Source organism: Rutilus rutilus, assembly GCF_951802725.1.
Source record: "Rutilus rutilus genome assembly, chromosome: 20".
In the NCBI taxonomy this organism is placed as follows: Eukaryota; Metazoa; Chordata; class Actinopteri; order Cypriniformes; family Leuciscidae; genus Rutilus; species Rutilus rutilus.
Window position 1 is genome coordinate 32941046 of NC_140225.1, and position 26930 is coordinate 32967975.

General features: G+C 43.0%; 1 protein-coding gene and 1 long non-coding RNA gene across 2 annotated transcripts in view; one reads left to right on the forward strand and one right to left on the reverse strand.

Annotated features, from left to right (window-relative positions):
• The window catches only part of hcrtr2 (hypocretin (orexin) receptor 2), a gene marked incomplete at its 5' end in the record, with an annotated part of 48417 nt that extends 25210 nt beyond the window's left edge, over positions 1 to 23207 (reverse strand). Inside the window, one exon of the mRNA XM_084391268.1 lies at positions 22958 to 23207. Within this exon, the coding sequence (XP_084247394.1) occupies positions 22958 to 23207 (250 nt within the window). The remainder of the gene's footprint in view (positions 1 to 22957) is intronic.
• Positions 9776 to 11578, forward strand: LOC311279288. Its single transcript, XR_014625548.1, has 3 exons — positions 9776 to 10050; positions 11101 to 11135; positions 11427 to 11578. It is a non-coding gene; the product is annotated as an uncharacterized lncRNA (long non-coding RNA).
• Positions 23208 to 26930: the final 3723 nt, after the last annotated feature.

Below are 26930 nucleotides of genomic sequence, written 5' to 3' on the forward strand. Positions count from 1 at the left end.
CGTGCCGTGTGCCAGCGATGGCCACGTTCACTGTCTTGCATGCCTGGTTGACGGCCATGATCGCTGTTTCACATGCCTAATCCGTGTGTTGAGACTGCGTTCATGGGTGGTTCATGTTCTCTCATGAGTGCATGACCACGTCGGCACGTTGTTCATCTCCCCTTTCTCGTAAAGGCTTGAGCCGCTCAGCGTGCCGTGTGCCGTCGAGGCTTTGAATGGGATTTTGGTCCTTCTCATGAGGGACCAATCATTTCATTTGGGGCCCCAGGGGAGGACAGATGTCGATCGCTACATCGGAGAGAGGGCTGTTATACTCTGAAAATGATGCTGAGTTCCTACTGTAATGGTGTGTTCTCATGCTGAAGATTCAGACTTGACAGCCACACTTCCTGGGTCTAAAGTGCCTAGATGCGTGTGAAAATTTTTGGCAGTATGGAAGCATTTTGGTGCCAATATGGCAAGCCAAACATGCCTAAATCTGTGGAAGTTTTTCCTCTCTCACTACCCCTGCACATTCAGTGCATGTGGGTAGTTCTGATTCGGGGTGGAGCTGTGCTTAGTGACTGACCGTGTTTAGTCACAGCGCTGGCCCTCGGTCAGACGATGTCCACACTGGTGGTCCAGAAGCACCTCAAAACCGCCCGCTCGGAGTTCGTTTCCCCCCGCAAAGGGTAAGGGAAACGACCCTGAGAGGAGCGACCCGGAGTATGTGATGTCTGCTCTTCGGGAGTGCGTGTCATCACCACTCCTTCCCCCGGGGGAGGGCCAGGTGGAGAATTTCATTTCTGTTCCGCCGCTGGTCATCCAGTCAGCGGTACCCAAATTTGAGCAGTCCACTTTCTCTGAGTCACTCACGGGCCCCCAGTGCTCAGATGACAGTGAGGGGTTCGGCCTTGTCACTCTCGTCTCTCGCTGGGTGAGGAGGTGGGAACCAGGACTCGATGCCCCCGGGCCTCGCTCCTCGTTTCCCCTCACGGTCGAGTCTGGCAGACCAGTAAGACCAGTCTCCTCCGTCCGAGAGGGTCAGAATGGCAGTGCGCGCCGCCCACGATCAGCGCCACTCTCGTTCCCCTCTCTCCAGCTCGCGGATAGCAGTGACACAGCCTCGGCTGCGTCGCTCCTGTCTGCAGCTGGGCCTGGAGGCGCAGAGACGAGGTCACGAGGAGTCAGGGCCTCGTTCCTCGTCTCTCCTCCTCCCCTCGCCACCGGGCAGGCCGCAGCAGAATGCCCAAGGGCCTTCTCTGCCGTCTGCCCACAGGTGGAAGCAGGTTGGTGTCAAGTTAAAACGCCCAGACCCCGCTCTCGGCTGCTACAATGCCACCAGAGCCGGGTCCCTGTCTTCCACCTTGCTGCCCCTCCGCGGGTACACCAGTGGTTCGGGTGGGTTTGTTAGGACGGTATCTGGAAGCCTGGCTAGTGCCTCTATGCGTTGAAGTGGAACCTGTCGTCGATTGGTGTTCCTCCCGTCAGGAGGACCCCCGAACTTGCCCGATCAGAGCCGTGCTTTCTTTCATGCAAGATGGGTTGGAGCGAAGGCTGTCTCCCTCCACCCTCAAAGTGTATGTCGCTGCAATAGCAGCACATCACGATGCAGTAGAAGGTAAGTCCTTGGGGAAGCACGACCTGATCATCAGATTCCTTAAGGGTGCTAGGAGGTTAAATCCACCTCGTGTGTCGCACTCTGTACCCTCTTGGGACCTAGCTCTGGTTCTTAGAGCTCTTCGAAGTCCTCCCTTTGAGCCTTTGCTGACAGTAGAGCTTAATATCCTGTCCATTAAGACAGCGCTCCTGTTAGCATTGGCCTCTTTCAAGAGGGTCGGGGATCTGCAAGCATTTTCGGTCGATGAATCGTGCCTGGAGTTCGGGCCGGGCCTTTCTCATGTTGTATTGAGACCCCGGCTCGGATATGTGCCCAAGGTTCCTACCACTCCCTTCGTGAACCAGGTAGTGAACCTGCAAGCGCTGCCCTAGGAGGAGGCAGACCCAGCCATAGCTTTTCTCTGTCCCGTCCGCGCACTGCGGGTTTATATTGACAGAACGCAAAGCTTCAGAACCTCAGATCAGCTCTTTGTCTGTTACGGAGGCCAGCAGAAGGGGAAGGCTGTCTCCAAGCAGAGGTTAGCTCACTGGTTAGTGGATGTTATCACCCGAGTGTATGAGTCTCTGGGTGAGCCTTGTCCTCCCAGGTTGCGGGCTCACTCTACTAGAGGTGTTGCCGCTTCCTGGGCTTTGGCTCAAGGCGCCTCGCTGACAGACATCTGTAGAGCTGCGGGCTGGGCGACACCGAACACGTTCGCTAGGTTCTATAGCCTACGTGTGGAACCTGTTTCCTCCCGAGTACTCGCTACGGCCAGTGGTGCGAGGGAATAGGTTGTGTCGGCTTGCTACGCCATTCCGTGCCTCGGCCGGATACGTGCGACTTTTGCTCCGTTGGCGCCCTACGTCGGTGAGCCTCGTGAGTTCCTCCATCACCCCTCCGGTGCCAGGCGTGGCGGAACGCCCGGCGCCAGGTCTGCTACCTCTAGTAGGAGTTGCTAGTAGACTGGGTGTTTTTCAGTGGTCTCTACGGTGACCCATGATGCCACGTGCAGTTCAGCCGTGACTTCCCCTTGACAGACTCGTTCTGTCGTCCCTGTTGAGTACGCTCGCACTTCCCTCGGATTGGGACTACCTCAGGGACTGCCATATGTTTCACTACCCCACTGGGCTAGTACATATGTGTATTCCAGGCCTTCCTCAAGCAGGCTGGGCTTCCGCAGCGTTCCCCCACCCCCCCTGGGGGTTAGGGCACGCTTCCCAGTGTTATCCAAAATCCACTGTGCGGGTCTTGCGGAACAGCAGTGTGATTCCCTAGCTAGCTCCCGCAACTTATTCAAGAAACTGCTGCTGGGTAGCTTAGCTGGGCGCTGGAAGGGGCCAGCACCATGGCGTTTTACTAGGGATCCCAATTCATCAGGGAACTCCCCCATTGACACGTTGGAGTTCCCAGGACGAAAGGGAACGTCTCGGTTACGTATGTAACCCTTGTTCCCTGAGTACAGGGAACGGAGACGTGTCGTCCCGTCGCCATGTTGCTGTACCTTCGCGGAGGATCGGACACTGTTCGGCTCCTCAGCGAAAAGCACTATGCATGCGTTGCTTCCGCCTTTTTATACCCGCGCTGGTAGGCGGGCTGCAGAATGCAAATCCTGCATGCCAATTTCATTGGCTCGTTTTAATTCACTCGTAGGCAATTGCTCTCCCTAGCGTGATCCCAATTCGTCAGGGAACTCCCCCGACGACACGTCTCCGTTCCCTGTACTCAGGGAACGAGGGTTACATACGTAACCGAGACGTTCTGTAAACCAGGTCCGGTTGGGCCAATATGGCACAACTAACAAGACCTACTCCTCGTCCTCCCTGACTTTGCACAAAGTCTGTGCGAGAAGGCTCACTGGGGGAAACGCATACTTGCGTAGGCCCCGGTAGAGTTCTCAACGGGTCGGGTCGGCCCGACAAACCCGACGGGACCCGCGGGTTCGGGTCGAAAATATAATCAAATGACTCGGGTCGGGTCGGACCTCGGGCTTAATCTTTTCCAGTCAGTGAAAAAAAAAAAAACATTTATTAATCATCGCTGCTGTTCACCGTAAAGAAAGTCTGGCTGCTGCGTGCAAGCGCATCACGGAGAGGGGCGGGGGCAGACCTGACGCCGCTGCGTGCACGCCTTTAGCCTGGAGAAGAAGATGGAGTTGGTGAAAAGTAAACTTGCCTCAGGTGAATTCACCGTTGCTACTACAGCCTATTTATATATTTAAAGTTTATTGTTTCAGTTGTTTGTATTGTTAAAAGGCGTGAACATTAAAGGTTGATTTGAATTTCCGTCTGCTGGTCATGATAATACGTGTATGAGAAAAAAAAATTCCGACGCGGCGTCAGGCCGCGGGCCGGGTTCGGGCAGATAATTCATGTTAATGTGTCGGGTTACATCGGGTACGGGCTTTAAAAGCCACGGGCCGGGTCGGGTCGGGTTGTTATTTTCAGGCCCGTTGAGAACTCTAGGCCCCGGGGCCAGCTGTGCGCCAGTGCATCCGTGCAGAGGGTCTTTCGTGAAGACACAGGACTTTGTACTAATATGCCTGACCTTAAAACGCAAACCGCAGGAACGGTTTGTGTCGAGGAAGAATCGAGACATGAAAGTACGTGTCCTGAACCAATCTTGGGGACAGATGCATTTGAAAATGCGTTTCTGTGTGAGCATCTTGAACGGGAGCTTGTGTAGGGCCCAATTCAAGGTTCGCAGGTCCAAGATTGGCCATAACCCACCGCCTTTCTTGGGTAAAATGAAGTAGGGGCTGTAGAACCCTGTCTTCATATCGGCAGGAGGAACCGACTTGATCGCGTCCTTCGCCAGTAGAACATCGATCTCTGCCCGCAAGACAGGGGCATCGCAACTCCGCACAGAGGTGAAGTGGATGCCCCTGAACTTGGGAGGGCGCCGGGCGAACTGAATCGCATAGCCGAGTCTGATGTTACGGACGAGCCAGTGAGACGGGCTGGGAAGCGCTAGCCAGACTCCCAGACACCGTGCAAGCGGGACCAACAGATGTACCTGGGTTGGGGCAGCAAGGTGGAACACAGGGACTTGGCTCAGGAGGCACTGAGGCGGCCCAAAGCAGAGTCTGAGTGTGTTGTGCCACTCTTACCTGGTTCCAGGGTGGGGCAGAGGGTGCGTGGGAAGGCTTGGTGGCGTCCCCGAGCCACACACTGCTGCCCGCTGGCGATGGAAGAGGGGTAAAGGAGCCTTGGCCTGGTAGACCTGCAGGGGCGCCATGGCATGCAGGGACGGAGGCAGCTTCTCCACAGGCCGAGTAAGCCTTGTCAGCGAGAGCGGACGAGAACTTACATGCCCGGGAGGGGAGGCGTGGATTTCCCCGCCAGGAGGTAGCGGTCTTGGGACACAGCTGCATCGCCACAGACCGCTCAACCAGGAGGATCCCAACGTAACCCTTCGCCACTCCGCCGTCGAGGGTAGTGAGGGATGAAGAGGCACCAGAACGGTTTCGGGCAGAAAAAGGTGCCGTCCATGTTCTGGTAACCTCTTCATGCACTTCTGGAAAGAAGGGCACTGGGGCGGGGCGCTGAGAACTAGCACAGAACGCCCCGAGATACCAATCATCCAGCCGCAAAGGTTTGGGACACGGTGGAAGGTTCCACTCGAGCCCGACACTTGCGGCAGCCCGGGAAAGCATAGCCGTGAGCTCTGGGTCTGACTCAGACAACGCTGGCACACCCGAAGGAGGTAGTGCAGCCGAGTCTTCATCCCCAGAGGACATTAGCTCACCCTCAGATGCAGCGACCTACATTTGATCATCCGGTGGAGCTCCAATCCGACTGGGACCGCCGTGGGGGGCCCCAGCGTGCTCTTGGGGGCTCCGCGGGTGGCATTACAGAGGAGTGAGGGGCCCGAGGAGACGATGACTCGGCGGCGATGACTGTGATCCTCAGGTCACCAAGGCTATTAACCTTCTACTGGGCAGAAGAAGCGCTAGATCGGGGAATAAGCGAATCCACCTCTTTCGAGGTATCGGAGTCTCAACCGTAACGCCACGATGGACATGAGTCATCCATGAGTGCCATTTCAGCGTGCCTATAGCCCAAGCACATGATACAGCGATCATGCCCGTCAGCCGGAGTCAAACATTGGCCGCATCGAGAAACACACGATCTGAATGACATCTTGAAAAAGATGCAGACAGATCGTGTTAGCTCTTTTAGAAGTGCTCTGAGGTGCTGAAATGCACAGGGAGATAGCTGCGGCAGGAATGCAACCACAGTGTGCGCACTCACTCTCAATTGTCACGCCCACCAAACCGACAAAGCTGTGAAAACAGCTGTTTATGCTGAGAAAGAAGACGCAGAGAGATCGCGACCCTCACTGTCAGCGCTGTCACACCAACACCACGAATCAGAGTTTCTTCTTGGCAGAGACTCGAAGACACTCAGTAGAACTTGCAGGAGATAAGAACAGCATACACCGTCTGTCTCCGAAGCAAAAGACAAGGATGCGAACGCACGATGCACGGCAGCTGGTGCAATTATTGCATGCCAATGTGTATAGGTTCGTTTAGTTTCACTTGAAGTAGATAGGCTCTCGCAAGCGATCCCCATTCGTCAGAATCACTTCTGACTAACGTTATAGAGAGCTGACGAAGGGGAACTACAGGTAACAAGTATTGTAACCCAGTTCTCAGAACTTACCAAATGTTCTGGCAAGGTTCTTTAAAATTTATGAATAAATATTCTTCCAGTAATGTTGAATGTTTGTTCAAAGTTATCTGGTCTTAAATAATGTTCTTAAAACATTAGCACAAAGAAAAAGGTGCGTTATTTATTCATCATTCATGGAACATTATTTTCCTGGAATGTTTTAGTTAACTTTTTTTTTTTAATGTTACTTCTTATTTCAGATTGTTTAGAGTACATTGAAAAGTAACATTCCCATAATTTTCACAAAATGTTTTTCGTGTTTTCACAAAATGATCTAAAATCCTCAGTTGAGGCAAAGTCATGTGAGCTTTTTGTTGCGCATCAAGAATGTTGGGGTTTTTTTTCAGAAAATGTTTCCATCATAGTTTGTGTGCATGCCTTCATATTGGATAAATATCTGGCTCAAGTGGGGTTTTTTATGCGCATTCTTAGAATTTATGCATGCATCTTGGCATTTTCAACGTTTGCATAAAAGGTGGATGGAAAAGTGGTTAATGACAATGATGCAAACATCATCAAATAAGAGACAGACTGTGCTGTAAAGCAGCTCTAAAAAGTCATATAGTGTCTTTATTCAGCTCAATAAATGTGTAAAGTTCATCATTATGAAATCAGTTAAATTCAGCAATAAGCAGCTCTACAGAAGATGATAGTGCCATTATTCAGCTTGAGTCAGTTCAGTGTTGATTCAGGTCACTAACAGTGTTGATGTTCTACACAATTTCTATTCAAACAAATTTGAATCAGCTATAATGCAGTTCTAAAGAACACAAGTGTCAATATTCATCTCAATTCAGTTAAAGATTTGTTCTCATTCAATAGTGTCAGTGCAGTCAAATCGATAATACTGAATGACGTTTTGAGAATATTGTAAATATTGTGTCGTTTAAACTAAGCAACTAAGCAAGCCACAGGCGACAGTGACAAGTTAATCAAACTCCATCAGGTGACAGAAATGTAGAAAAAAACCTTGGTTAAGAAGTAGCCTTATATCACTTTGCAGAAATGTCGCCACAGCCGTGTTTTAAATAGCATTGCACAACAAAAAGTGTGAATCATTTTTTGACTTAAAAAAATTGATGGGTTGGGTATGATGATTGAAATTGCGAAATAGCTTTTTTTTAGAAGTCCCCCTGTGGTGAAAATCCAGCTTTTAATGTTGTTTATGTGTCTGTGTGGTGTTTTTAATATGCTTTAAGACAAACCATGTGTAAAAAAGTCGACACCATTGCTGAGTATTTTCTCCTTAAAACTGCAGTGAACCAAAGACAGTCTCAAACACACGGTTTGAAATCGCTGGTGTTTCTGACGTCACAAACTACCTTGTAACCAATCAGATCAACGTGTGATCGTCAACCAGTGGATCTCTGAGCTGAGTGAGTGAGTGGAGGCGGGGCTCATTTGCATATTCATAGAACCGCGTATACTAAATGAGGTAAGAGTGTCGAGATACATTCAAGATATTTTAAGGCATAAAGATTAATAATTAAAAAAAAAGATTTAACCCTTTAAGCCCTGTGTTTCAGTTACTCCTGGTCGGTTTTTATTGACATTAAGTGTGGTTTTCGTAACTAATGTTTGCTCTTGTGATCTGCATGTTTTGTTTTGTTTAGTAAAGACTTTATATTCTTGGATGCTTGTATATTGTGCGTTTGAAAGCAAACATTAAACCATCCGATAAACACCCATACATGTTTGAATTGTAATTTTACTGTTGTTAAAAAAAATAAAAAAAAATAAACATAATTGTAACGATCACCAGCTGGAGTTGCCCTTGAGAGCCACCAGAGGGCACTCCACATAAGACTATTATCACTCTCAAACTACATTTCCCAGAACTCACTGCCTGGACTCATTATCACTTATCACATTCACCTGTACCTCATTCACTGATTGCATTCACCCTGTCTTATCATCCTGTTAGTCTCAGTCTATATATACCTTGTTCATTCATTCACTCACCGCGAAGTCTTGTTAAGTGTTTCACTGCATTTCTGAGCGTTTCCCTGGTTTTCTTGTTTCTTGGTTTTTGATATCTTGCCCTGTTCCCTGGATTACTCTCTTGCCTCTGGTCCCTGCCTGTTTGTTTGTTTTGTTTGTTTCTTTGTTTTGACTGCCTGCCTGTGTATGATCCTAGCCTGTACATTGGATTACGCCTCTGGATTGCCCCAGCCAATAAAGCTGCATTTGGATCTAACCTTCGTGTCTTGGAGCAGTTTGTAACAATAATGATAATAAGATTTATCATTGTGGTTAAAACAATAATAACAATAACATTTATATTATTACTTGTATTATAACATATTGTGTTATAATATATTATGATCATGATTATTAAATTCTTGATTTTTTTTTATTTTACAGTTCAATAGCATGTATTATTGCAATAGTAAGATATATCTTTATTAATTTGATTATATATAAATCATTACCTGGGCGTTCAGATTTTCCTTCTTCATTGTCTTTAGCTGATCACATGCCTGTACGTGATCTGATTGAAAATACTCATCCCCATATCCTCAAAGACTACCTCTTCTATCTTGATTTGTATTTTACTCTACCTGATGATGAGAAATTGCTATGACACATATGCACTTTCCTGTAAATGGTTTTGTTTAGAAAACATTTGTGCAGTAAATGCATGTAAATACAGGTCTGAGTGGCTCATGAATAAGACATGAAATAGCTGTGGATTAACTGCCTTGACACAGTCACAGATAAGCTGCCATGTGATAACAGTGGATCAGTGTTGATTCTGTTAGCATATTTAGTGTGGAACTTAGTGTGGAGGTTTTGTAAAAATAAATAAAAATAAAAGCATCTTGTTGTTTGTTCAGTGAGCTAAATGCTCTTTCCATGCACTGTAAAAAAAAAGTGTAATTTTACAGGTAATTGTCTGTATTTTTTTACAGAATTTTACCGTTTTGTCATTATACAGCAAATATCTGTAAAATAAAAGGCATTTGCTGTAATTTAAAGGTCCATTGTTAAATTTACAGGTAATTGCTTGTATTTTAGTTTTACAGCAATTTTACGTTTTTTAAATGGAACTTGTCTGTATTTTTACAGAGTTATGTGTAATTTTACAGAAATTAAGTAATATTTTACAGATTTTTTCTGTGAAATTAGAAAACAAAGAAAAGAAGGTATAACTGCGGAAATCAGCATCTATTCAATATGTTTTCCTTACAGACAGATTATTAAGCATGTGGGGGTTAAAGTGAGGTTTTTTTAAGGTTAAATAAAAGTATTTGTACCATAGACTGTGATTTGTACAAACAGTACCCTACATAGGCTACAATAGGCCTGAATTATTTTTTATTTCACATTTTATTTTATACTCATTTTGATCATTATTATTCTCAGTATAATAATCTAGTATAGTAAAGTATAATAATAAACAGTCTTATTCTCCCATAATTTCATGTATATTTTATAAATATTTTTCCAAATCTCTGTTGCTTCACATTCAGGGCTTTGTGTGTGTGTGTGTGTGTGTGTGTGTTTGAGTGCGCGCGCGCGCGATGACGCAGATTCAAATTCATTTCCGCTGTTTACTCCCGCCCACAACGGTTAACGTTAGCTGATCCGTCGAGTTTGGGCAAGCGGGAGATTTGAATTCAGTCTACTCTCGTGAAGTGGATTGTGAGATCAACAGTGGTTCAAAGCAATCGTATTCATCAAGAACAGCCGTGAGCAGGAGCTCGTCAGTCAGTCCGTTTGGATTCTTCGGAAATAACGCCCTTTTCAGTGAGCCTTGTTCGTCACAGCGGACATCATGCCAACCGATCACCGGCTGAGGTAAGAGTCTCATTATACTAAGTTACATGTGAACGATATTTTATATTACATTTGTGTTAAGTTTACAGGTTTCAAGCTAACGTTAGCATTCTTAAATGATGTTCACTTAACTGCGAGAGCTGGAGGCCAAAACACTGAAAATGTAACGTTAGCATGCGTCTTTACATTTTCCATCTGTTTTAAGAAAGATCAGTTGAACCCACATCTCAAAAGACCTAAAACGAGCTTTCGTAGACATGTTATAGGCTACATATCAAAGTCCGTTTAATTGTCTATAAAATCTTCGTTAATACGCGATAGTAGGCCTATCTGTCAGTAAATCAATCTCTTAAATGGCGGGACATTTTGAAACACTGTCTGGAAGCTGAAAACTCTTCTCTTAAAAATATCCTTGGTTTTAATTATAGTAAAATTATAGTAACCACGTTTTTGGCGGATTTTTATTACCATTTTTAATAACCACAGTTATACTACAAATAGGCCTACCATGTTTGTTTGTTTTTTAGTTTTTTCTTTGTGGTTAAACCATAGTTAATTTTCGTAAGGGTTAACGTGGCTATCAAGACTGTTAAGAAAACGAATTCAGTAAATACTGTACTTGATACAGGAAAGCACATGAGACTAGAATATGAACACAACATGATAAATTGCATATTCTGGCTGCATCTGCTTGCCAACACGTAACGTTAGCTATAGAATGCATACATGTGCATATATTAGGCTTATAAAATAAAAGTTGATAGAATGTTTGTGTTCTGATGAAGAAATGAACTTATCTACATTTTGGATGACCTGGGGTCACCATAGTAGCCTTTTTCATAGGATACTTTTGATCATTGGTTATGAAAATTGCATTGATCCAGATGAACAGACAGTTAGCTACACCCCTAGGTGTCTCAGCTCAAAACATCACTGTTAGCCTTTCCTGCTCAGCGTCCAGATCATAGTCAGTTGAGGTTTTGCATTGTCCCAGTGGAACATATTCTGACATGTGTAAATGTAATACTGAGTTGTTAATTATTATTTTTTTTTATTTTTTTGTGATTTCAGGTCAAGTGGAAAGCAGAATGATCATGGCAAACAAGGTATGGGAAGTCTACAATGGCCGAGTCTTCTGATTCCATATGATTGCACTAAAAGTGGCAGAACATTTAATTTGTTTTATACTGTATTTTCCCATGTGAATATTCATTTGATCCTTGTGAGGCCACTGGAGCTGCACAAGGTTTGGTTTTACTACAGTAAGACCACGATTGTGTTAGATTCCACCCATCTATTTATTTATTATTATTTTTTGTAGTGTAACTAGGCTCTGTCATTTAGAAACATGACTTTTCCTATCACTTAATGACACATATCTCTACCTTTCATTCCAGCCAGAGGATCTGACGGTTGCTGCTTGCATCTCAGCCTACCTGATGGAAAATTCTTCCTTCACCTTCAACTCAACCTTGCCAAGACAGAACTGCTTATGGTTTCAGCCAAACCATGCGACCCTGCTGATTTGCCTTATACAACATCAAAAAGATCTGGCCCTTCCTATCGGAGCCACACAACTCCTTGTCTAAGCTTTTGTTCTATCCAGACTGGACTATTGTAATGCTCTCCTGGCAGGCCTTCCAGCATCAGTCAAACCTCTGCAACTGATCCAGATGCTGCAGCAAGACCTAAATTCACTGCTTCAGATCTATGTGTCTCCAGAAGCTTGTGTTCTGCAAGTGAACGGCGCCTTGTGGTGCCATCATCCCAAAGAGACACACAATCACTTTCACTGACCTTTACCTGGACTGTTCCCTGCTGGTGGGATGACCTGCCCAACTCAACACATTTTCAAGAAACTGCTAAAGATCCATCTTTTCATAAACACTTGACCCAATAATACTAAATCTTTGTTTTAATAATAAATAAATGAACTTGTGTACTGTGCTACACTAACTGGGATTTGTCGCTGCACTTGTTGCTTCTATTGTTCTCTTAATTTTAAGTCACTTTGGATAAAATGTAATTGTAAATATTTGAAATAAGTTATATTAGAGTATAAAGGCATACAGCAATTGTCTTTTAATGTGGATATTTTTACATGTTCTAAATTATATACTAAGCTTGTATTTCCTATCATTCACGTATCTTGATGTTCAGTGTTTGTTTAATGAGTAATACTGTAAATGTGCAGGTATTCCGTACTTGTACGTTTAGTTAATTTAACAGAAATTGACTGTACATTTGCTATTATTAAGTACTTAATTAGAGATTGGTCAAAGTTGTGAAACTGGATCTGCAAAAAAATAAAACTGTAAATATACAAACTTTGTACTTGAATTTATGTACTTATTACATTTTTATACATAACTTCATAGTTATTTTACACAGAAAAACTATATATTAAAAGATAATTACTGTAGATAGACAGAGCATTATTATAAAATAAATTTATAAAACCCTAAATTTACAGTTTAACCTTAAAGTTAAATGTTCTTTTTATGTAATTTGACATAATTTATCTGTTTTTCCACGGTTTAATAAGCCATTATTAACAGTAATGTACTGTAATTTAATTAATTTTGACCGTAAAGTCAATTCTGTATTTTTACGGTTTTTGCCTGTAATTTTGTGAAATGGTTATTTGCTGTAATTTAACGGAACCCGTCTGGAAACTTTGCTGCCAGAGATTTACCGTTTTTTTACGGGATTTTTTTTTACAGTGTGGGCAATAACAGTGAAAATGTTCAATAGCTTTTTTTTGTAACCTAAACTTATTGTACAGAAATGGACTTAACCTTTACAAATAAAAAGTGTGACAACTAGCCTATATTGCACATGTGATGAGAAATGAGAAGACTATTTACATACACGATGGCTGGGTTGTTTCTCGACAATCGAGGGATTGAAGATTGTCTTTCCCAAAAGCGCAGACTGACAAATACATTTTTAGTTTGCCTGGTTTGAGTGCTTTCATTATTAATGGCATGTATTGTGACTCAGTTCTGATTAATTGCTGTGCAATAATATCTCGATAAGCCATTCTTCTCTAATGTATGATATGTGTCAAATTCAAGTTTATAATAGAAATGTCATGTTTATCAGAACAATTTGGTCTTTTCTTATCACGGTCTCTTTTGTAAAAACCATAAAACTACAGAGAGGTTTGTGCAGTTTGACAATTGACAGTTTTGTCTCCTAAAAGTGGACTCTTGAAGCAGCCTGATAATGAAAGAAGTCACAGGAGAGAGTAGACCACGAGGTGATATAATGACCTGAAGCCCCAGGCTATATCAGCGCTGGCACATTTCCCGGTTTGGCTGCCAGCGCTCCTGATCCTTAAGGGACATTCCCAACGGTCTGTGAATCCAAGCTTACAGGGTGTTATGGACAACACTAAAGTGCAGGGTCGTAAACACCATAGACACTGAGAAATGGACCAGTTTTCCCCCTCAGTTTTAGATATTGATGCTGCTCTGTTTGTTGTTAGAATAACAAAGGTTTCAAAAGTTACATTTTTAGGCCGGTCCGCCTCAGCGGTCTAACAACACTCGTCTAAAGCGCTATTCGGACGGGACTAGTTTAACATGGAGAGGTGGGGTAAAGTCATTATTACCAGAGCTTCTCAGTGGTTTTAGTCCCGTCTGAATGAGCATCTCAGTAATCATTACAGACAACGTCATTAAAGATTACGGCGACTTTTACCTTCCGGAAAATGGTCCAGAAAAATGACCTCAGGTCTGATCCCGTGCGAATGGACCCGCTGTAAATATGCACGTAAATAGTCCGTCATTTCCAGTTTAAAAGTAGTTTTCAACGTTTTTTCCAAGTATGGAGACGCTTGATGAAGCATTCAGTTGCGATCTAGTCGGTGGCACAAATCTGTGCCAAACCTCAAGTGTTTTACACACAACATTCAGATCAAAAAGAAGGTCGAAAGCACTTGTTAGAGGCACGAAACTTCTTAGGTAAGAAGTGCCTATTACCCACCTAATCCAATCTGAGGTTAATTAGTACACCGTTCGACAGGACCTAACTGTTTTATACATATAAATATAGCTTATATGTGTTTGCACACATGATATCAGGAAGCAACGTAATACACACATGAGGCCAGGAGGGTGACGGCGCTGCGTAAATCGAGTTACTGTCCACTCCGGTAACACTTTATAATAACTGCACGCTATTAATCATCAGTTAAGCAGTAAATAGTTCATTCATCATTTATAAAGCATTAATAGACATTAATAAGCAATTTATAAATACAGCTATAAATGCTTTGTTCTTGATTTATAAGCATATCTATAATGTGTTTAATATTTGTATTTTCATACTTTATTGATGATCAATATATCATTTCTAAATGAAGTATTGCAGTATTTACAAACCAGTTATTTAGGAGTTGTCAGTGGTTCATAAGATCACTTAAAAAGTGTAAGTAAATGATTAATAAACGATTTAAATGAACATTCATACATCTTATTATTCAGACATATAGTAAGTGTTTTGTTAAATGCTTTATTAACATGTATTTCTACTGTAATTCATGGTTAATTCAGGTATTTATAAAGCATTTAGTAGTGGTCAGTTCACTATTTTTGTGAGCTCATCTAAAGTGAGGACTAGTTATGTCTTATAAAGCATTTATAAAGGAGATTTAAAGGCTCAGTATCTCCTAAACAGAAAAAGGAAACAAACACAACACAGCGATACAGAACATACAAATATTTAAGATGTATGAATGCACATTTAAACAGTTTATTAATCATTAACTTACACTTTCTAAGTGATCTTATGAACCACTGACAACTGCTAAATAACTGCTTTCTAAATAATGCAATACTTCATTTAGAAATTATAAATAGATTAATAAAGTATGAAAATACAATTATTAAACATATTATAGATATGCTTATGAAATCAAGAATAAATCATTTATAGATGTATTTATAAACTGCTTATTAATGCTTTATAAATGATGAATTTACTGTTTACTAATGCATAGCTAATGATTAATAGCATGCAGTTATTATAAAAGTGTTTTACTGAGATCTCTTATCGTGTGCTTTATGCGCAACTAAGCAATTAATACGGCTCTATCACAGTGCTTGACATCTAGACCTGCCGTAAAACACACGACATGTTGTAATGGAGGGCATGGAGTTAGCCAATCACAGCAGTGCCCGTTTACTTCCGTTTGGATGGAGAATAATATAAATAAATAAAATATATAACTTTTAATTCCTTTAAATAAAAAGGCCAATACAACCCTTCCTCCCTCCTCCCCCGATATTCAGGACATGGTTATGGCCTTGCTATAGTGCAGCCTCCTGCCAGGAAAATCTGGACTTTCCCTTGAGGTTTAAGGATTTCCAGTTGGTGCAGGAACACACTTTGATAGAGGCACTGTTATTGCATGTAGGGCATTTTCAAAGCATCCTCAAAGTGGTTGTAGGTCTTTCCGCTTGTTTCATGTGCTCATCACATGACCATCCGTGCTCTGGCTGTTTGAAGAATCCCCCACAGCACATCCATGCACTATCAGGAGGAAGAAAAAGTGACACTTATCAAAGGTGCGCAGTGGTTCTGCGACAGAAGCTCTGGCACAATTGCTATAAGATGATATAATAACCATTGAAGAGAAGGAAGGGAATGAGATGAACTACCGTTTAAAACTCAATAATCCAATCCCCTGTAGAGTCATTATGGTATTAGCTTATTATACCTGTTAAAATGGGATTATCAGTAGAATCAATCACAGCTGAGACTCCAATTTTACATGCACTGTAAAAAAGAAAAAGAAAAAAGATAACTTGCATTTCTCATTTAACCCATAACCCATGTTTTGTTGGTACATATTCATTTAGTTTGGTAAATTATATTTGTGTCACGTTTTCATGGACTTTTAGTTTGTTTTCTTCTGTTCTGTTTTCATTAGATCATCATTTTCATTAGTTTAGTTCATTCACCTGTTTAGCTAATCATCTTCCTCATCATTGTCATTATCATTACCGTCATCACCTGTGTTCACTCATCAGTATCACCATCACCTGTTGTCATGTCGTCATCTGTCTAATCATCTTGTGTATTTAAGTTCCTTTTGTTCAGTATTCATTTGTCGGTTATTGTTGAGTGTTAGTGCATGTTTGAGCACACGCTCACTGTTTCGAGTATTTTCGTATATCGTGGATCATCATCTTTCTTTCACCACCCGTCTGACGTTACAGAATAACCGACCACACAAAGAGTCAGCATGGGAATTCTTCTCACCCCGGTTAACCCAGCTCACTCTCTACTTACCACTTTCCAAGACGGACAATCTATTGAGGATTATCTCGCCGACTTTCTGGAGCTCGCTGATGGGGTAAGCTGGGCAGATGAAGTCTTAAAATCAGTCTTTTGGCTGGGTTTAGACGATCATTTGCACCAGCAAGCCCCAGCTACAGCTTTTCCCGGAACCTTCGCCCATTACCTGGATCACGTGCTGTGGTTGAGTGGTTCAGCCTTCACCGTAGGTGAAGCTGATGACATCTCCACTCAACCACAGCCACCAGCCATCTTCACTTCGTCACCAGTATTCATCCAGAACCCACTCAAGCCCACTCAACCACACACACCAGCCATCTTCACCACGCCAACCATCATCATCCGGAATTCAGATGCCAGTCCAGCTGAGCCTGCACTTAACGCCAGTCCAGCCGAGCCCACACTTCACGCTAGATCTGCCGAGCCCAAGGCAGTATGCGTCATGCCCGCCGCCCCTGAGACTGTGAGCGTCATGCCCGCCGCGTCTGTGACAGTGAGCGTCATGCCCGCCGAGCTAGAGACTGACAGCGTCATGCCCGCAGAGCTTTTGTTTTCTTTTATCCAGTCGAGCTTGAAGCTCCCTTCGCCGGATGGTTCCGTCCAGCTCAAAGCCCTCTTCGCCGCTGGTCCCGTCCAGCTCAAAGCCCTCTTCATTGCTGGTCCCGTCCAGCTCAGAGCCCTCTTCGCCGCTGGTTCCGTCCAGCTCAAAGCCCTCTTCATTGCTGGTCCCGTCCAGCTCAAAGCCCTCTTCGCCGCTGGTCCCATCCAGCTCAGAGCCCTCTTCGCTGCTGGTTCCGTCCAGCTCAAAGCCCTCTTCATTGCTGGTCCCGTCCAGCTCAAAGCCCTCTTCGCCGCTGGTCCCGTCCAGCTCAGAGCCCTCTTCGCCGCTGGTTCCGTCCAGCTCAAAGCCCTCTTCGCCGCTGGTCCCGTCCAGCTCAAAGCCCTCTTCATTGCTGGTCCCGTCCAGCTCAGAGCCCTCTTCGCCGCTGGTCCCGTCCAGCTCAAAGCCCTCTTCATTGCTGGTCCCGTCCAGCTCAGAGCCCTCTTCGCCGCTGGTCCCGTCCAGCTCAAAGCCCTCTTCATTGCTGGTCCCGTCCAGCTCAGAGCCCTCTTCGCCGCTGGTTCCGTCCAGCTCAAAGCCCTCTTCGCCGCTGGTTCCGTCCAGCTCAAAGCCCTCTTCACCGCTGGTCCCGTCCAGCTCAGAGCCCTCTTCGCCGCTGGTTCCGCCCAGCTCAAAGCCCTCTTCATTGCTGGTCCCGTCCAGCTCAGAGCCCTCTTCGCCGCTGGTTCCGTCCAGCTCAAAGCCCTCTTCACCGCTGGTCCCGTCCAGCTCAGAGCCCTCTTCGCCGCTGGTTCCGCCCAGCTCAAAGCCCTCTTCACCGCTGGTCCCGTCCAGCTCAGAGCCCTCTTCGCCGCTGGTTCCGCCCAGCTCAAAGCCCTCTTCATTGCTGGTCCCGTCCAGCTCAGAGCCCTCTTCGCCGCTGGTTCCGCCCAGCTCAAAGCCCTCTTCACCGCTGGTCCCGTCCAGCTCAGAGCCCTCTTCGCCGCTGGTTCCGCCCAGCTCAAAGCCCTCTTCATTGCTGGTCCCGTCCAGCTCAGAGCCCTCTTCACCGCTGGTTCCGTCCAGCTCAGAGCCCTCTTCATTGCTGGTCCCGTCCAGCTCAGAGCCCTCTTCGCCGCTGGTTCCGCCCAGCTCCAAGCCCTCTTCATTGCTGGTCCCGTCCAGCTCAGAGCCCTCTTCATCGCTAGTCCCGTCCAGCTCAGAGCCCTCTTCGCCGCTGGTTCCGCCCAGCTCCAAGCCCTCTTCATTGCTGGTCCCGTCCAGCTCAGAGCCCTCTTCATCGCTGGTCCCGTCCAGCTCCAAGCCCTCTTCATCGCTGGTCCCGTCCAGCTCAGAGCCCTCTTCGCCGCTGGTCCCGTCCAGCTCAGAGCCCTCTTCATTGCTGGTCCCGTCCAGCTCAGAGCCCTCTTCATCGCTGGTCCCGTCCAGCTCCAAGCCCTCTTCATTGCTGGTCCCGTCCAACTCAGAGCCCTCTTCATCGCTGGTTCCGCCCAGCTCAAAGCCCTCTTCATTGCTGGTCCTGTCCAGCTCAAAGCCCTCTTCGCCGCTGGTCCCGTAAAATTAGTTAATTTGGATGTTACCATGTGGATGTCACCAAGAGAGTCAGCTTTGAGCAGAAGTCATGATGTCTACTATTACTACCTCCAGATATCACAAGCTTTCAAATTTGATTCATACATCTAATCAAAATATTATTGCATAAGAAATTATGATTAGTTTATGTTTTTTTTTTGTTGATGATACTCTAAATCAGTGAGCATAATCTCATTTGCATTCATGGGTATTAAACACACTTCCATTTTTGTACATTTGGAAAAACTGACTTTATTGTATTCATGAGATATTAAATAAAATTTGTTCCAGCTAGATCGATAATGACAGGGTTTCATTCAGTCCTGTGTGATTTTTAAAGATAATGGTAAGAACCATTGTGGCATCAACACATCTCACCAACTGTGCGTGTGCAAATCATTTCATCATTCATGCAAAAAATGCAAATGACTTTTATTAGATCCACTTGCATCACATTTATAAATATATTTGCTACTGTTATACTGGTGTAGCCTGACATATTCATTTTGATTCAGTCATATTAAAACTTTTTTGACTAAAACTTCATAATGTAAAGGAAATTAATTTCAAAAGAAAATTGCCTTTGCACTGTCAAGTCCATATCTTTTAAAATCTTCTCCACTTAGCTATTCATTGCGAATGCATTTGAATAATGTACTTTTAGTTCATTTAATAACTCTGAACATAACCTGTAGAAATGGCTGTATCAAATCTATTGTAATATTGTATCAGTGTATCCATATTGATATGTCATAGGGATAGATAGAGCAATGTAAAAGAACAGCTAATCCCAAAACGAAAAAGTCCGTCATTAATGAACCCACACGCATCATTCCAAAACCAAATGCTGTTTTTCCCAAAGTATTGTACAAGAGGTCAACATTTATTAGGCTTCAAAAAATATAACAACTTTAAATTTAAACTTCAAACAATCCTCACATAAACCCATAATAATGTCATATTTACCTGTACCTTCCTTCCTAACACATACAGAACAATATACAGTAATTGAATAAAGTTATCAAACAGTTTGCACTGCATTAGATTAAATATAGACTAATCCTTATTAAAGCTACAAAAGTTCTTTAGTCAAGAGCAGGGAGTAATTGTCTCTGTTCTTTGATTAACTTTACTGATAGACAGTTTTATTGGCTACTGTCACTTTAAAACCAGCCGCCGCTGATCTCGCGCGCGCCTCATTCTCTCACAACTCTTTACTTAATTTAAGACTTTGTTTAACTCATTTAAGACTGCTCTTATGTTATGATGATACACGTCAAAACGGACATATTGGCATAATTGTGTGTGTTTTTGTTCGTTCAAGCGCGAAAGAGAACTGTATTCTGGCGCACAGTCTGTGCACACGATACTGGCGCGCGTCTTTCTGTGTCGTGTGTGTGTGTGTGTGTGTGTGTGCCTCACATAGACAACATTCACAGACAGCGCGTTCTTGTCACGCTTGAATGGTTTAAAATCATTTGCATGAATAAGAGCAGGATCATATAATGTAGGCTAAGGCTACACTAGCCAACGGATGATGGAAAAACGGATGCTCTTGTGTTAACTCTGCGTTAAAGGCAGGGTAGGTAGGATTTTTCTAAAAAAAAAACATTCCAAATTTGTTTAAACTGTCTTTATATACCAATACATAATTAAAATGTAAGTACTCTGAAAAAGAGAATATAAAAATCGAGTGACTGTAGACCTTTTAATCTGCAATAAACACAGCTCATTATTTCCATTCACTCCACCCCCTCCCTCTTCTGAGCTCCTTCCAAAGCCACGCCCCTAAAACACATGAACGCGCGACGCCAAACGCTCAGGCTCAGCTGGAACAAGACGCATTTATTACCTGAGACGAGTGGAGAGGAAGGAGCGCAGTACATACAGTGACATCATGTCAGAATCACATGTAATAAAATACCTAACTTTATCACTATGAATATAAACAAATAAGATTTCTTTTAGTACTCACTATCAAGCTAGCATATCGATACTGGTAAAGTTTGATTCGGTAACGAGCTATATTTATAGGTAACGAGCTATATTTATAAGGCAAAACTAAAAACAGGTTGCATTGATACACGTTTTTCCATTACCATCAGTTACACTGTGATGAAGGTGAATTTCGTGTAAGATTCATAACATATATGGTGTTTTGCATGTAAGAGTTTCCATGATGAAAACATTGTTGACTCTAATGAAGACTAACGTACACTCCGAGTCCGGAGAGACAAGTACCGCATCGTCGGTTCGAGGACAGGTCCGGGGTTGAGGGCGAAGCAGAGGAGGTCGTTCAAGAGTGCGGGCAGGGTCCGAGGAAGTAGTTTTTGCCTTGTTTGCCTTCGCTGACTGCATGCAGGTGCTTTGAGCTGAATATTTCCGGGAACGGTGACATGTGATGAGTGCACGCAGGGCAGCGCGCGCAGTGGGGCGCGGGCACGAGACATGAAGGCATCTGATTGGTTCTTTACACTCGGACCGAGTGGCAGTGATTGGTCAGAGTTTTTACTGTCCTGCAGCTGCTACAGAGGTCTGATTGTTTTCATTCCTTTTTCTGAACACATAATGTATTGACTACTCTCAGGATGGAAGGACCATTTCACCCAGTATATAAAAAAGTGTTTCTGAACAGGATTACCTACCCTAGCTTTAACTGTGTTAAACTGGACAAAAAATAATCGCATGCGTTAACGTTGACAGCTCTAATATATATATAATAATATTGACAGCTGATTTTTATAAAAAATGTAGTTTGATCACTAAATTCTCAGTTGTTTAAAAGATTAAAGCAATTATCAAAGTTTGGTAAAATGCTTGATAAAATGCAAAGCACATGTCTATCTGTGCTAATCTATGGGATTTACGAGCATTTACAACTGCATCACTTCTTGGGAATTGGATTCTGCATGTCATGCTGATTACACTTTGTAACAGCAGGTTTTCCATAATCCTTGACTTTGAGGTGAAATGTATCGCTGGTATGGCCAGTACGTCTTCCTTCTTTTCTCTGTTTCTCCTGTGTTGCTTGTATGTTTTGTATATCTATTAATATGTTAAATTGTACTTTTTATATGAAACTGCTGCTATACTGTCCTGAAAATTTTGTATCAGAATTAGACTTTCCTGAATAAATACAGAATAAATGTTGCATAATCATATTTGGTTTGAGAGCTCTGGTGAAGGGAAAGATTATTTCCAAATAACGACTTTTAGTCTCATACATAGACAAACAGCTTCAGAAGATTTACAATATAGTCTTGGATTATGTTGATGGTACTTTTGTGTGTGTGTGTGTGTGTGTGTGTGTGTGTGTGTTCTTTGAGACTTGAACCACATGGTCACGAACAGCATTGAGCAGTGTAAAGATTCTTCAAATATGTTACACAGAAGAAGAAAAAAACAGCATAAAGGTTTCGAGCAACATGATGGTGAGTAAATAATGTTTTATTTTCTTTCTTTTTTTTTTTTTTTTGTGTGTGCAAAAAATCCTGTAAAGTGTGTCATTTTAAACCCTGCCTGTTGGAAAACAGATAGCTCTGTCCAAAACTCACTGGTTGAGGTAGATTGCAAAAAAAAAAAAAAAAAAAAAAAAAAAAAAAAAGCTCTCTCACTGCACCTTTAAAGAGATTAGCACATGAAATATATCACTGAAGCATGAGTCAAGTAACATTTCAAATAACCCACAATTAATATGCTACAATTACTTAACCAATAATCTTGATTCAGATCATTTGAGGGTCAATCATATTTCTAAATTCCTTGAAAAACTTCAAATGTGATTGTCCTTCATCCTCAGTGGCACACAAAACATTTAAAAGCACAGTTTACATTCATAATCTCTTTCATTCAGAAAGCAAATCCATCACAGTTTGTTCTAAAAGAGCAATGCAATACCTGATTTGATTTGCCCAAGGTCTATAGATATCAAGTCAAGGAAGAAAGAAAGCTAGAGGCTTGGAATGTTAAGGTAGCCATTTGTGTATACATGAATATATTCTTAAATTGACAGAAATTTAAATAATACAAAAATAAATAAGGCAAGTGCAGCTTAATTGCAATTATAATACATTAGTTGCATTAATGACTTTAAAAATCTGAACTAACTGTAATTGAATATTACAGGCTTCCTTTTTTACTGGCTTCCCCACTTCTCTGGTAAGCAGTCAGAGAAGTAGAATATAATATTTTATGATCATTTTGTGAGATGCCTTCCTGTAAATTAAAGAGTAAAGCACGCGCTAGCAACGCCAAGGTTACGGGTTTGATTCCCAGAGAAAGCACAAATAAATTGTGTAGCCTACATTCTTTGAATAAAAGCATCCGCCAAATGCGTAAACATAAATGTAGATCCCATGCGCAAAACAAGGTAGGCATCATGATGGACAGAGCTGTGGAATGCTAGGCTATTCGACTGAGTGTAAAACATTTTAAAAGCACTTCTGAAATACATTTTCTGAGTTCCTCTCGCGCTACAAACTTACTTACCCAAGGTGTTTCCGACCAGAGATACGAGGAAAACCATGATATATCCAGCTATGAGCACCCATTCATATTGTTTAGGATGCAAATATTCCCTCCAAATGTACTTGAGAAGTTCGTCATCGTCATCAACATGAGAATGCGAGTAAATTTCCGTGGAGTTCAGATGCAGCGCTGGTGTGGAACAGGCATCGCACGCGTCATTAGCGGTGTTTGCGGACATGTTGCGCGCGGACCCGGGCTCTCTCTCCAGCATCGCGGATGACTGACACCGCATGAGCGAGGGGGAGAGAGAGAGAGGGGAAGTGGGATACAACTCAGAGTTGATGGCGTCGTGACGCAACGTGCACCTCTCAGCCTATTATCAATTAGTTACCTAGACAGAGAAGCGTTTTGAAGTCAGAGAAGCTATAGATTCTATCGATTGCTTGCTCACTGTCTCATGAGGATACTCATGTTTATCCAAGCTGTCAGGTGTATGTCGCATAATAAATTGTAGCCTACCCACAGTCAAACAATCTTATTATGCTGTACTAGGATTCTTTTTCTTTTCTTTGTGACATGTTCATCTTGTTGAATTATAATGCTTCATGGTAAATAATAAAGTAAAACAAAATGAGATTTTGGACATCACTTTTAATGATGCATGGAGGTTTATATCTCAAAAGGAGTAAGTCACATAATGGTGCCCAATTTAGTTAGTTTGGACTTTTAGGCTGCGTCCGAAAACTAGTTTAGACAACACTTTTTTCCAACTAAAAAAATGTAAAAGTTTTTATGCGTTTTGGCCGTTCATTTACTGGACAGCAGCGTTTTTGGGAAAGGGCTTTCAAACTACAAGGTTTTGAAAACGAGGCCTTTACTGTCTCCATGTAAACAACAAAAAACATTAATTTGTGAAAACGGTGATGTCATGTGTATTGCTTTAGCAGGGTGTTTCTCTGACAGCAGAATACAGCCTTTTAAATAATTTTCTCAGATACGTGTGAATGGATAACTGCGCGGAGCAGCCCGAGCGGTGTTACGGCTGCTGCTGCTGCCATATGCCCCAGGAGCCTCTGAAACAATTTCAGTATTCAAGCAGTTCAGGACGGACCGACCGAGCGCGTTCCTCTGTGAGGCGCGCTTTCTGTGCTACCAAATCCAACTTCATACAGAGAAAAGAGATCCTCTGCACGGAGGCTAGTTTGCTTTTTTTCCCAGTCGACCTGAAGACCCAACTGGCTGAGGTGACTGAGCACCAGGTCTCTGTGTTCGCATAACTGATCCCGAGACTGAGCCAGAATCAGCCAGTTGTCGAGATAGTTGAGAATGCGAACGCCGCGTTCTCTGAGCGGAACAATGGTTGCCTCCGCGACCTTCGTATGGACGCGGGGAGACAGGGACACCTGAAGGGCAGGACCTTGTACTGCTATGGGCTGGGTTTCCCCAAACCTTCTTAACGCTATGTCGTTCTTAAGTTACACCTTAAGCTGTACCTTATTGATAATATGTGTTCTTAGTTCAGTATACCTTTTGAAAGTCATACGTTCGTAAGGTTGGTCTGGACCACTCTTAGATTCACCTTTTTACTGAATAAAATTGTCATTATACGGATTGTTGTAAGATTTTTAATTACATTATCCAGCAATATATGATACAATTTTAAAATATGTAGGCTAGGCTATTATAGTTTGGATTATTTTTTATAATATCCTATGAGTCCTAATAAATGCAATTTCAACTATTTCTGAAGTGCTTCTTTTATAAAGAACACCGCTTTCTCACATAATGCAGTGAAGCAGCCCCTGCAGCGGGGAGAATAATTGATTCTCGAGCCATCGATATCAACCAATTCAGCAGCATCGCCACGGACAGCACTGGGTAACGTTGCACGTAAGTAGGTATATATCTTAAGCAACTTCCTAAGGTATAGTTCGGGGAACACGCCTAGCAATGGTATACCTTTAGTTAAGTTATACCTTAAGAGTCTTCGTAGCGCGCTAAGAGACAACGTTATCGGGAAACCCAGCCATGCTCGGCCCTCGAACGCAAAGCGCAGAAACGGCCTGTGTCAAGGGAGAATCAAGACACGAAAGTATACGTGTCCTTCCAGGTCGATCGCTGCAAACCAATCTTGGGGACGGATGCATTTGAAAATTCATTTCTGCGTGAGCATTTTGAACGGTAGCTTGTGGAGACTTCAATTCAAAACTCGCAGGTCCAAGATTGGTAGTAACCCACCGCTTTTCTTGGGTACAATGAAGCAGGGGCTGTAAAACCCTGACCTCATATCGGCGGGAGGGACCGGCTCTATCATGTCCTTCGCCAGTAGGACTGCGATCTCCGCTCGCAAGACATGGGCATCGGCTGCTCTCACTGAAGTGGAGTGGATGACCCGAAACTTGGGGGGACGCCAGGCGAACTCAATCGCATAGCCGAGCCTGATGGTCTGAATGAGCCAGCGAGACGGACTGGGGAGCGCTAACCAGGCTTGCAGAGACCGTACAAGCGGGACCAGAGGGACACGCAGGGACACGGCTCGGGGGGCTCTCTTTCTCCAGGCCGAAGAGGCCGGTCTGGGACACGGTGGAGTTAAGGAACACAAGACACAGCCAGAGATGGCGTTCCTGGACCACCATCGTGGACATCGCACGACCCACTCTCTGCGGAGCTTCTCTGGCTCTTCTCTTCTCAGCCCCTATTAGAACTACGATATTCTATTCTATACTTTTATGAATTCTATTGAGAAACGATAGAGAAAAAGGTGAATAAAGACTGAGTCAATGGTCAGAAATGATTAATTATTATAATGTTTTGAACAATGCTGTTATTTTCATTATTAAAAAATGCCATTATTTTACATGAAAACGTTAATAATTGTATTTTATTGACAAAATGTTTTAGTTTGTCTCGTATATTTTTTGATTAGATCAGATAACATTGTGGGCATGTTGTTCACATTTCAATTCTGTTCTTTCAGGGTAAATCAAGAAAAAAACTATACACTGTATTAATGACACAAAACCACATAATTATACTAGACTTGTGTGAAATGTTTGCGTGAAATCTCTGAACCCTAAGTGGATTTACACAAACTGAGAGAGTCAAAAAGTGTTAGGTTGTGCCCCGCTCTCCCCTACATCATTGTAAACATACCCTTAGGAAGCTGACTTTCCTCGCTGCCCTATCAGGCAATGACTTGGACAGCTTTAGCGCATGAAGATACCTCATGAAACTGGTTTCGGACATACTTCTGAAGCAGTGTAACGGTTTAATGATCTACAGAAAAACAGATTGAGCTTTGGTGATAACTAAGCAAATATTTAATAAATACAATAATAATTTCTCGCTAGAAATGACATCAGAAGTGGAAAACGTTGGTCAAAAACATACATTTACACACAAACTGAGGATTGTGGGATATCATAGGCAGTGAATGATACATATGCTCCCTTTTAAAAATTGATCAGATGAAGGTTTCTCAGGAGACAAGAAGTGAAACTAACAATTGATTATGATGTGCATTGATGCATTTCTACCTTTAAATGCATTCTGCAAAGGCAGCAGTTTTCAGACAGAGCCATTGTTTGTTTATTGCCTCCTGTTTCCTTTGTTCTAGTTTTCCCGCCAGTCAGCTGTTACCATGGATATTTATTTAATTATCACAGCTGATCATTACTGAGTTCATTATCATTGAGTATTTAAGTTCCTCATTTTACTCTCTGTATTGGTCCGGTATTGTTGGTGTCTGTCTCGAGTTCTTCGCTTTTGTTAATAAACCTTGTTACTATATTGGAACTCTTAACCTGCATCTTCATCATCTTTAAACGTGACATATATTTAGTAGATTACAAATTAATCATTATCTTTGCATATATTACAATCACTTTTTAATACTTCATTAATCTTAGGCTTAATAATGTAATGATTTATTCAGTGTACTTAAGGAAGTGTGCAAACATATTGAGATGATTTTAGCATGTACAGAAGGATGATT